This window comes from Miniopterus schreibersii, assembly GCF_964146895.1.
Source record: "Miniopterus schreibersii genome assembly, chromosome: 3".
Lineage (NCBI taxonomy): Eukaryota > Metazoa > Chordata > Mammalia > Chiroptera > Miniopteridae > Miniopterus > Miniopterus schreibersii.
This window is the reverse complement of record NC_138103.1, coordinates 45,169,556-45,182,566: the sequence shown is the minus strand read 5'-3', so window position 1 is coordinate 45,182,566 and position 13,011 is coordinate 45,169,556. Positions and strand designations below refer to the sequence as shown.

Genomic DNA, 13,011 nt, shown 5'->3' with positions numbered 1-13,011 from the left:
TCTTTATGCCTATGTTTCTCTATTTTTTCTTATTATTCCACCATTCCCTTTAACATTTCCTGCAATGCTGGTTTGGTGGTGATAAACTCCTTTAGCCTTTGTTTTTTTGTCTGGGAAGCTCTTAATTTCACCATCTATTTTGCTGGATAGAGTAGTCTTGCTTTTAGATCTTTGTTTTGCATTACCTTGAATACTTCATGCTATTCCCTTCTTGCCTGTAGAGTTTCTGATGAGAAATCAGCTGACAGCCTTATGGGAGCTCCTTTGTAGGGAACAACTCGCTTTACTCTTGCTGCTTTTAAGATTCTCTCTTAGTCTTGAATTTTTGGCATTTTAATTATGATGTGTCTGGGTGTGGGTCTCTTTGGGTTCTTCTTGCTTGGGACTCTCCGTGCCTCCTGAACTTGTGTGGCTTTTTCCTTGACCAGGTTAGTGATGTTTTCTGCCATTATTTCTTCAAACAAATTCTCTCTAGCCCTTGCTTATTGTCTTCCCCTTCTAGTACTCCTATGATGCAAATGTTGTTACATTTTATGTTGTCCCACAGCTCCCTTAGACTGTCCCCGTGTTTTTTAATTGTTTTTTCTTTTTGGATCTCTGATTGAGTGATTTTTTTTCTACCCTGTCCTCTAATTCACTGATCCAGTTCTCAGCTTCCTCTAATCTGCTGTTTATTCCTTCCAGTGTATTTTTTAATTTCTGCTATGTCATTCTTCATTTCTGACTGGTCATTTTTTATGGTTTCCGTATCTTTTCTCACGCTGTTGAGCATCCTTAAAATCAGTATTCTGAACTCTATATCTGATAGATTGCTTATCTCCATTTCATTTAGCTCTTTTTCTGGAGACTTCTCTTATTCTTTCATTTGGGGCTTGTTTTTTTGTCTCCCCATTTTGGCTGTCTATTTGGGTTATCTCTGTGTATTAGGTGGATCTACGGGGACTTTCGGTCCTTTTGGAGGGTCTCTGGGGCAGGCCAATGTCAAACGCTCTTTGTGACTGGCCTCGAGTACCATGTTTGGAGCTATCAACCCACAGCTTGTGGTTCCCTCTGCTGGGGCTGGGTGCATTTGGACAGGACCAAGATGCACACCAAAGCCTGCTTTTCCAAGGCCCATGTCCAGAAGCAGATTGGGCAAAGACTCATAGCTCCTCTGCCTGAAGGCTGATTGATCTTAGTTTCTTAATTAGCCTCAGGCTGTAGACCACCGCAAGGCATAAACTCCACAGGATGGGGCCAGATGTTTTCCAGTGGGCGGGGCAATTGCTTCTCCCCAGGCGAAAGCTAACTGGCTGGCAAAGGTCTGCCTGAGGTAGATGTCCTCTGCAGTATGGGGGAATGACTTAGCACAGTAATCCAGATGGCTGCCCTCTGAGCTCTGTTCCCAGAGCCCGAAACCCCGGATTTTTCTCACACCACTCTAGTGCACTCTGCCCTCCCTCTTCCAGAGCCCCAGGTGAGTGGCCGCACAGGAAACTTTGTGCTTTGGCCCTTTAAGAGGGTGCCTGCATTTCCAGGTGTCTCTCCCTTGCAGACAGAAACCTTGCTGCTTTTTCCAGCACCCAAATGTTATGTGGGCACCTTTCTCAGCTCTGGTGCTCTGGGCTGGGAAACCCAGCCTGGGGTTTAGGCCCCAGAGTCCTTAGTGGGAACCCCCCACAGCTGTGATATCCCTCCAGTCCCTCAGCTGCTGCCTGTGGGATCCCAGCCAGTGGTCTCACACCTCCACACTTCCTACTAGTCTCTATGCGTCTCTGTTTTAGGACTTTGGTTATGAGGGTGCCCTCCAGCTCGTCTTCAGTTGCAGTTGGTTATTCAGGATTGTTTTTCTATGTTTTAGTTGTAATTCCAATTTGGTCCTGGGAGAGTGTCAGTGTAGCTTCAACTCAATCCACCACCATCTTGGAATCTCTTCTGGTTGCTTTTTTATTGTTGAATTATAAGTCTTTCAGATATTTTGTACACAAGCTCCTCTTTTGAAAGTGCTTTTTCTCATTTTGTGAATTATCTTTTCACTTATTTGATAGTGTCCTTTGACAAAAGTTTTTAATTTTGACAAAGTTTAATTTACCAATTTTTCTTTGATGATACATTTCCTTTGATGTCATATCTAAAAAATACCCATTGTCTAATCCAAGGTCATGCAGATTTTTACCTTTGCTCCCCTTTGAGGGTTTTATAGTTTTGGCCCTTACATGTAGTTCTTTGATCAATTATGAGTTAATTTCTATATATGGTGTGAAGCAGAGGCCCAAATTTGATCTTTTGTATGTGGAAGCATATTTAAATTAAAATTTTAAAAAAGCAACAACTTTCTCTATTCAATTGAACATACAAAAATTGGAACTTTAAAGCAAAATTTTAGATAAAAATAAAGCAATTACTTGTATTATATCTAAGGACATGAAACTAGAATTAGTCATAATAATATTCCCATTGGATGTGCATTGCTATTTATTTTAGTGTTAAAACAGTGTGGCTAAAATATAGAGCTACCTTTGAAGACAGTCTAACAGATCAATTAACAGTCTCGATGAAAGGAAAAATGTAAGAGAATTAGCTGATAGATGAATTTGGCTTTAACTGAATATAGTATATGATGGTGGATGTTGAATATTTATTGTCATGATCAAAGTAGTATTTTAATATGTCATATCAGCTCCAGGCATGTGGTCTTTTTTCATTTTACTAAAGGTGTTACCTATGAGTACCTCTGGGCACAGACCTATTGCACATATAGTATCTTCTCAGGAAGTTATAATTTTGAACTGTTTCTCAGAGACTGCTTCTGAAGTTAAGGCAAGAGGTATTAGACAGGATTAATTACATAATCTGAAAGCCTACTGGCAATCATGAGGGTCTATTTCCATTGGAAGTGTTTTTTTTTTTTTTTTAAATCCTCACTCTAGGATATGTTTTTAAATTAATTTTAGAGAGAGAGGAAGGGGAGAGGGAAAGAGAGAAACATCGATCAGTTGCTTCCCAACCAGGGATCAAACCTGCAACCTGGGTATGTGCCTTGACTGGGAATCAAACCCGTGACCCTTTGGTGCACGGGTGATGCTCCAACCAACTGAGCTACACCATCCAGGACTCCATTGGAAGTCTTTTAAACCACATTATTTTCAATGAGATCTGTCTTAGTTATCTCAGGAATTCGGTCCTTCTCCAGAGCCATTTTTTTACTGGAGAATTTCCATAATAAGTGGTTGAGCAAACAACTTGTGACTCCATATTACAGCCCCTTGTGAATTCTGGTTGTATCACTGATCCAAATAGTAGTGCTCTTTGAATAATGTTCTTTAAAACATTTTTAGAATATTCTAAATATTTTAGAATAAAGCACATTTTGGTCCAAATAACTATTTTTTTAGACGTAAGAAGAATATTTAATTATTTAACTCTTGTCTTCTTAAAATTCCTATTTTTGAAATACTCTATTTGCATATATGTTTATTAATTTTTGAATTACTTTGCAAGATTTTAGAAAGTAAAAATATTGGAAAATAAAGATATGCTTCCATTATATAGGATAATCTATTCATATGATTTGCTTGGTTGCTTCCTTTTAGAAAATTAGACAATTTAAATTCAGCTATGTTTAACTTGTACATTTGTTATAATGTTAGCGTTATAATGCTTGGCTTCCACCATTGGGATAGGGCACTGTAGGGTTTTTTTTTTTATGCATAATGTGATAAACTGCTTGTGTTTTTTAGTGTTCTCCTTTAAGTTTAGCAAAGCAACTTTTTTCTTCCTCTAATAGGCATGCTATTTAATTCAGGTTGAATATTACGTATTTCAAACCTTAATTGTCTTCTTTTATTTTTAAAGTCTCATTTACCCAACCCCCTGTTTTTTTCTGTCCAGACACTAAGATATAGAAAAACAACAAACAGGGAAAATAAAAATTTAAACTTTTGCATCATATCACTGCTATACCCACGCTGAATTCTCTTGTACAGTTAGGCATGTTTAGGAAGACTAAATAGCATGCTCAGAATTGCACATTTTGAATCCCTAGCATTATTGCATGTAATTTTGGAGAAGGGCTCATCAGGATTTATTTTCTATAATTTTACTGTATAGGGAGCAAATCTATTCTTTTATATCTTTGCTCAAATGATTAAAACAGGTGACCCAGATCCTGTCAGATTGATACTGAATTCTATACAAGCAATTCCAGTTTAATGATACATATTTAAATTTGTGGGAATATAACATACTGACATGTTATTATGATCTGCTAATAGTTTTAGTTGAGATGTGTATATGAAATTAGCACTGCATACAGTTAATTGACTAAATGTGTTATTGATATTGTGGCATTAAGGAGAGAATATATGAAACTAAAAAAATAAAAGTGGAGAAAAAAAGTGCAGTGAAATGATCAGTTGAAAGAATGAATGAGTTACAAGAACAATTGGAAAAGGTAAATGGATAAAAATAATAAAGAGGAAAAAATTATTACTAATACAAAGATGAGTAAAGGAACTAAAGAACCATGTCTTTCCTTTGTTTTAAAAGAGGAAATCAGAAGATATTGGAGGGAGCAGGAGTCTTAGACCAAAAATGAAAGGCCTTTAGGAAAATATATTTTGCTAGACATAGTGTCTCTTAAGGGACATCAAGAAGGTTCACAAAAAGTCAATCAAGGAAATGGGAGGTTATGGAACTAAGGTGATATTTGAGTTTGGTCTAGTTATCTATCTTTTAAAATAAAATTTCATATAAGAGGGAGAATCTCTGATCAGCATGTAATTCTGCCTAGTCATTATGCTAGCCCACAGTTATAATGTTAAAGACTAAACACAGTTAGTTTCCTAAAAAGTACAAAACCATTGTTTAATTAAGACATTTATGAATAAGAGTTTTGTTGCTAGTTTTATTGTGGAGAGTAAATACTAGGTAAAGTATCTTTGTTTTGATTAATGATAGTAGTGCATGAAAAAATGACCAATTCTACTTAGTTGCTGAAAAATTAGAATTTGTAGATTTAGTATAGGCCTGTTATAGACAGAACCACTGCTCTAATTAATTTACATCATGCTTATCTAGTCTGAAGGCAACTAATTGATCATGAAGATCAAATATCAAGAACATTAAAAAATTTTTTTATTGTTTTAAGAAGGAACTCATTCAGTAAATGCAAAATGTAACTAGAAATTTGAAAAATGGCAGAAAGAACATTTTTAGTATTCATGTTTTCATTTTAAGTGTTTGTTCAACTATCAAACTCTAAATGGTATAAATTACACTTTTTCTATGTGTGGTTACATTTCCCCTTCTACTGAGAACAGCTTTTACAACCATCAGGCAGATCCCTGTTTAAGAGATCTGTATTTCCTACCTTTTGCAAGTGTTTGGTGATTCTCTTGCTTCTGATTGTATGGCGTTTGATTCTTAATCTCTTCCTAAAATTTCCCAGTGATATATAACTTAAGACTTAAAGGGACTTTGTGAAATTTTTGACAAATGTTTAAAATCCTGTGCGTTACTTGTAGTCTTCCCAGTATATTACTAAACTGCATGTGAAAGAATACATCACTTACATTATTAATTTAAAAACTAAACTTATGTAAGAATAAAAAAGATTTAAATGTCATTTTTATGGTTATTAAAAATTCATAAAAAAATTTAGTGTTTGTGGTGAAGTTTTATTTAGCCTGGTCAAGATTATTGAGAGGTTTACTTGTAGGTTCTCTATTGTTTTATTTTAGTTTCTTTTAAAGTGGTTTTTTATTTTATTTTATTATTTTATTATTTATTTATTGTTGACAGTATTACAGATGTCCCTCCTCCCCCATTTGCTCCCTTCACCTAGGTGCTTAATTTTAATAAAATCCAGAGTTTGATTAATTTTTTTAACACTTTATCTTTTCCTCTCAAGAAGGAGCTCATCTTGCACTCAAATGTCTGAGATAGAGGTATACAAATCTTCATTACATACTTAGAAATTAGCCTGAACCTTTAGGGCAAGGAAAAAATGACCTTTTATACTTCCCCCCAAATATTTTTATTTTCTAGCACAGACTCCTCATTGCCTCTTCATTTAAACCAATATTTTTATTTCATTCAGCCCAGCATGTTTCTGCTGGAATATTCTTTAAAAACAAGGTCCAGGGCAAAATAACTAATGAAAGGGTTAGCTGGGTCAATCAGGAAAGCTTATCTTAAAAGTATAGCTTATTCACTGTATTGGATTAAGTATAAGTTTAAAAAAGGAGGCTTCCCTTCCACCATATCTTTGGCAAAATCTTAGATAACTTATCAATAAGGAAAAAATCTTTTTCCACTGAGGCTTAGAAAGATGTGATGTTTGAGGTGTAAAAAGTCATTATGACAGCTCTTTGGATGTTGTTGCATGCACCTTACATTCCACTACTATCGAGCCTGCAAAATTGTACTGGAATTTCATTAAAGTCATATTAGTAAAAGTGTTCCTTCCAGTGCTTCCAGAGAAGTACCTGAAATATCTGATAGACCCAGGCAGGGAACATGTCTGACCTTTCCCTGTGAATGTGTTTGTATACATATGTACACACATATACTCACAGTAACTTCAGCCTACATTTTTTTTAACAGTATTGTCTAGGGCCTGGGGAGTAACAGATCTCTAAGCTTCCTTTCCTATCCAAAAGAAACCAATAAACCCAAAGAACCGGAGTATAACCCTATGAAATAGCAATGCAAGTTCCTTCCTATTCATTCTTTTTAAAAAACAAATGTTCTTTGAGGATGCGTTTTTCCCCCCCAAACGTATTTCTCACTTCACATCCTTCATTGAATTACTCATAGTATTAGCTGAGCTTCTGCACTTCAAATGCCCATCTTACTTAATGAGTAATCCAGGTACCACATTCTCCAAATCCTAAGAAAATCGAATTTGGGAGGATAGGTTGAATAGGACAAGAAATCAAGCACATGACTTCCTTATTTGTGATGCTTTTCTGTTATGTAGACCTTTCTGAGAGATGATGAAAACAAGTTCTTTGTAAAGAAGTAACACCGAATTTCTTATTTCATTGATTTTTTTCATTGATTTTTTTCAGAGAAAAAAAGTCAATGAAACAGTTTTACCACAGGTGAGACTTGGAAATATTTCTATTATAGTAAAAATTTTAATATAATGAGATGCACTATGATAAAATCTTGGAAAAGAAATATTTAACCATTTTGACTACCTACTTTAAGGACTGTAAACTATTAGTATAGTAAAACAAAAAGTTAATTTTGTGTAGATTATGCGTTTGTTTTTAAAAGTAATATATATGTGTGTGTATATGTATATATATATATAAAATGCTCACCTCTTATAGTTATGGCTTGTTTTTTATATAATTTGTGCTTTAAACACACTTTTGGGAACACAATTTAAATAATTGGGGAAATACTGTACTTATCATAATTATTATTAAAAGAAAAAAGCTTATTTAGTTTATAAAAAATTTCCATGTACAGTTACACCATGTATATATTTAAAGAATAAAAAATGTCATAAGGGGCTGAAGAAGCAACCCAAATGTGTACTCTTCTTGGAAGTCTATTTGAGATTTTTCAAGTTTCTTTTTTTAAATCAATAGGATGAGTTTTGGATACTATAAATGAAACTTTGAGCAGTAAAGTTTGGGCCTCTTCTGTGGTACGAAACAGTGAAGACTATCTTCAAAGCTAGTTTTCATTACCACAAAGATACCATACTTTGTTCCTATATGCAGTTCATAATATTAGCCTGAAAAACCTCTTATGTGAAAATTTGCTCTTCATTTATTACTAATTCTAATTTTCCCATCTAAATTAAATAAGGCATTGTGCATATTATTGCACCTTGCCTATAAAGTAAAGTACTCTTACCATCTGGGTGAATTTAGTTCCTGTGGATGATTAAAAACAAATAACTTTTACTTGTAATCATAAAATATGTGATTCTATTATAAATTAGAAATGTTTCAAGAAAATATAATCAGCTCCTAGTTATCTTTGCTATTTGGTCTTAGTGTTTGGCCTCCTAAAATAATGGAAAATTTGTTTTTCCTGCCATGCTCGTGGCTTCTATTCTCCCCATGTTTTGTCATGTTTGTAATTGCATGTTGCTGGATTTCAGTGATGCTGTTTCTCTAAGGTTTTATCTACCATCGCTGTGCAGGATCAGGACCATCCATCCATATGGCAGAGGCGATGGTGAAGGAGGCGAGGGGAGTGAGGATTAGAAGGGGAAGGCACAGCAACCAGGCAGCCTCAAATGAAGCCTTAGGGAGTGCTCCTGGAACATGTCACATGGACTGCCCACAGCCTGTGTAATCGAGAGTTAATTCCATACAAAGAAATAACTTTTAATTTAAATAAAAATGAAGTTTTGTGATAAATTTCTCCAATAATACCCCCCCTTTTTTTGTAATTCTCTGGTTGATAAATTTTAAATAAATGGATCTGTTTTATGATACATTAAGGACTATAAATATTAACTCTAAATGCTGATATTGTGTGTACCTATGTATGATAGATAGAAAAAAAAAGTACTTAAAATATTGAAGGCTTTGCATTTGTGCTAAACTTCAACAGCAGTATTCCACGAGATATTTCTTTAAAAATTATGAAAATTTCAGATTCATCATATAACTTTTCATTGGTCAATTAAAGGGAAGAACATGTGTAAGAAGTATTTGTAATTGCTTTGAATTTTACTAGGAAAAAAATTGCTATTTTTTTCTAATTTAGTTTCCCCCCCTCAATTTTTTCTCAAGTACTGTGATACGATCCCCATAAGTGAGAAGCCCCTGACAGAACAGGACTGGTACCATGGTGCAATTCCCAGGATAGAAGCGCAAGATCTGTTAAAACAACAAGGAGACTTCTTGGTGCGAGAGAGCCATGGGAAACCTGGTGAATATGTCCTTTCTGTATTTTCTGATGGACAAAGGAGACACTTTATCATACAAAATGTTGATGTACGTTTCTAATTTAGTTTATATGTATATTCTGATGTAGTTCATTGTGGTATAATGGTAATAAAATGATTAATAGTTTTTTATAAATGCCTGTAACACTTAGAGTTTAGCACTTAATTTGTTTTTGTTGAATTCCTTAAAAATAATGCTCCAAAACTCACTAAAATGTTAATCTTATTAAGGAAATATGCACTTTAAAATATTGTAAGTTAAAAATAGTTGTTACAAATTGAAATCAAATTTAAATGCATAAATATTTAAAATATTTGAGTTAAATTTGAAAATTAAAGATATTTTAAAATAGAAATAATGTGATTATTATCATTTTTTCTGGAGATTTATAATTATGAATTTTATGCTCTTGAAACAAGCCCTTGAAATTGTATTTAAAAGTGGTATCCTGAGAGATTTTTAAAGAAATACTTTATTAAATAGTGATAATAAAATTCCTTAATGAGTGGGATAATGATAGTTGAGCTGATTTTATGATTCACTTAGGATTAAGGTTTTTTCCCTCCTTTTATGTATAATCTATTGCTTGTCGGCATTAATAAACCATAAATAAAAATTGATGAAAATTTTAAAAATGATCTATTAACATTGCTTGTTCTAATACTAATACATTTATTAAAATTTATTTAAGCATTGCTAGACTACGTTTTATGTGTTATAGTCTTTATTAAGCTTTAAGTAGATGAAAAGTAGTCTCAAATATATATATGCAGCTACAATATATCTCAATGTATCTAATCTATCTATATATCTGAGATGAAATTCACATACCATAAAAGTAAGCATTTAAAAGTATACAGTGGTATTTAGTATAGTCATATCTAGTAACTATATTTAAATGGCAGTAGATGCCATTCAGATGGATTAAAAGAAATAAGGCCATTAAAAGTATATATTATAATTTTCACCTTATTTGTTAATTTTGCATAGTATTCGCACTTCAACTTGATAATCATATTTGCTTACTCTCATACTCCTGACTTACTATTTCTAGTAGTATATCATTCCTTATTTCCTTGTCAAATTCATAAAATTTGTGGGGACCTTTCTAATAGATGTAGATAAGCTTTCCTATTACAACCTGTGACCATGCGGGCAATATTTATAAAATGATGTGAGACTTGTAGAGGAAAAATCATAGGTAAAGTATAAACTAACTATAATTTATATAAATATTTTCTTCTATATTCTAAGCTCTAAAACTTACTATTTTTATAGGTTATACGTTAAATAAGACTGAAATATTTTTCTTAATACCACTTCTAGCTTGTCCTGTGTAACTATAGGACTTTAAATTAGTATTCTTAGAAACAAAAAAGAAATGGTATATTTGAAAATTATAACTTGTCTTTAATATTGCCATTTTGTTTTAAGTGACTAAACTGAATAGCATAATACATTCTAAAAATAAGACATTGTTACAAGTTCACATCTGAAGATTTTATTTGGCTTTCTTCTGTCATTTCAAAGATCTCTATTAAAAGATGAGAGTGCTTGTATTTCTGTTAATGTCCCAGGTTTCCCACTGCTTAATTTTACTTAGTTTGCACTCACTAACTAACATTGACCTCTTAAATCAGTTGAAAATAGGAGTTTGACGGTAGTGTAGACTGGGGAGTTTTAAATTCTTTTTCATATGCATAGATGAATCTTCCTTGAGCTAAAACGATTCCATTTCCTTCCTCATATACCTCTTGCCTAGAAGGGGGTCAACAAATGGGGGAATATAACCATATATTTAATGATTGTCCATCATATTCTAATCAAGGAGTTTATAATCTAGTAATAGATTATAAAAGCTGTACATAAATGAGGGGATAGGTGTCCTAAGAAAGGAAGACATAAAAAATATGGGATTTTAGAGAATGTAAAAATATAAATAGTGGGCCAATGAAAAAAGCACTGGGCTTAGAAGATTTGGGTTCCAGTTCCAGGTCTTCACTTTACAGGCTCTATGCTTTGGGAAATAATGGGGTTAATAGCTTATACAGTGATTGTGAGACTTAAATTAGTGAATATATACTTTGTAAGGTATGGAGTGCTATGCAAATATTTGGTAATTTTACCATTGTTTGATGACTCTACTTGAGGAAAAATACAAATATTACTTTGTAAGAAATATTAATGTAATTGGAAAAGTTAATTAAGTTTTTTTGTTTCTATGAGATTTATTTGTGAAATTTAAATAGTAATGAAGGTGTTTTAGAGTTTTTATCACTTTATCTTGGCGATTTGGAACCAGACCTGCAGTGTCTCTGAGGCATGCCTGTATTTAGGTTTGGGGTATTCACTGATCACAACTAATGTTATTTCTAGCAATATTGCCTCTGTCAACCAAAGTCTAGGCTGGCAATAAGTTTGAAGCTTTATTTTCTTATGTGTGTCACAGTTACTTTTTAACATGGTGTGAAACTCTACCATTATAACTGAGCAAGATGGACACAGATACTTACAATTTTTACAATTTTACTAAGGGAAAGATTTTCTGTGTTTTAGCTAGTTCAAACAAGAAGAAATGTACCTTTTATTGGACACTAAGCATATTAATTTCACAAGGCTAGATATATTAAACATATCTAAGAGTATTTGAGTCTAAGTGTCATTCTAGTGTTTTGACCTTTTCCATAATTAATAGCCTGTTTATGGTACTTGATGTAAAACAGTATTCAAACTTTGTACCTAAAACTGTTTATTTTGGGTGATAAATGTTGATTGATTTTCATAGAGATTCAAATAGCTTTGTTCCATTTGATAAGTAAATATATGTTTATCAAACCTTTGCTTTTGTATATGATAAAACAGAAAATACATGTGATAAAACAAAAGTACTCCAGGAAGAATGTTTTTATGCTATTATAGGAAAGTGCCAATTCATATTTCTCTAATTTGTTTCTCTGACACATATTTGCTAACCACTCATTTTTGCAAAATACCATGTTATGCGTTGTAAGGAGATGAAACCAAAAAATGTGTGACCTTCTCTCAGTGAGTTTAAAACCAAGTAGGTGAGACATTAGTAGAATTTATGAACAGAGAAATATTAAAGATGCAGAATTAGGAATGATTGAGCCAAGAAATTTGAATTAACACATGGTGATGAATTTAAAATAACAACATAGTAAGTATTTTTAAATAAAACAGGACAAATCCTCTATGTAATGATATATCATCATCTTTTATCCCTTCATTCATTCAGGAAATATTATTTGAGCAAGTACTATGTAAGGCCCAGGGATATGGGCTAATAAAAAAAATAACATAAAAATGGAAGTTGTAGTTACTGTGTGAGATTTGGGATAGGCTCAATGTATTAAATCATCATTCTTTCAATAGATATTTATTGGACTTCTCTCATGTGCTAAATTCCATTTCGAGCTGATGGTTTAGTCTCTGAACGTGCCCAGTTAGGTTTACTTGGTTTTGTTGCCACGGTCTCTAGGCTCTTTGAACCATCTTTAAATTCATGCCATTGGACTTAAGGAAGACTGAGTGAAAGCAAGTGGGAATCCAAAACTTAGTTGGATAACAGTTAATTCTAAGTGTGTGGCCTTACTGTTACGCTTAGGATCGGTTAACCATTCTACTCCACCATTCAAGGACTCAAAAGAAGGCAGTCAGCACCTCCAAGTCAAAATCACACTGTCATAAGATATTTTCTTTGCTACTGGCACACAGACTTAGGAAACTTCCTTCTTAACAACAAAACAAAGCCACTGCAAGGCCTTATTAATGTTAATTTGCAGGAAACATGAGCCGAGTGAGTATTCTTAAGGCCCAGGGATATAATGGTGGAGCTACAGTCTCGGGAAGGGCTCGCAGTCATTCACGAGTCACACACACTATATATGATTATAAACTATAGTAAGTGTTGTAAGGATTCGTGGTGCTCTCAAAGCTTTTGACTGGGAAAGTTACGGAAGTTAAGTCTGAGACACCATCTGAAGAATGCGTAAGTTAACTCAGAAAACCGGAGCAAACCTTATTCATGCTATTCCCTGAGCTTCCCCAGAGCCTTCCTGGGTACTCGTTTAATTAGTTACTTGTAACTATT

At 33.5% G+C, this 13,011-nt stretch overlaps 1 protein-coding gene across 6 annotated transcripts in view; it reads left to right on the top strand.

The window, feature by feature from the left end:
* FER (FER tyrosine kinase) overlaps positions 1-13,011 on the top strand; it is a 315,987-nt gene that overhangs the window by 132,262 nt on the left and 170,714 nt on the right. For 2 of the 6 annotated variants that reach the window (XM_081132188.1, XM_081132189.1), the window contains 2 exons: positions 7,053-7,085; positions 8,745-8,948. In XM_081132188.1, the coding sequence (XP_080988314.1) occupies positions 7,053-7,085; positions 8,745-8,948 (237 nt within the window). The remainder of the gene's footprint in view (positions 1-7,052; positions 7,086-8,744; positions 8,949-13,011) is intronic. The other 4 variants (XM_081132190.1, XM_081132191.1, XR_013998438.1 and 1 more) reach the window with 3 other exon arrangements.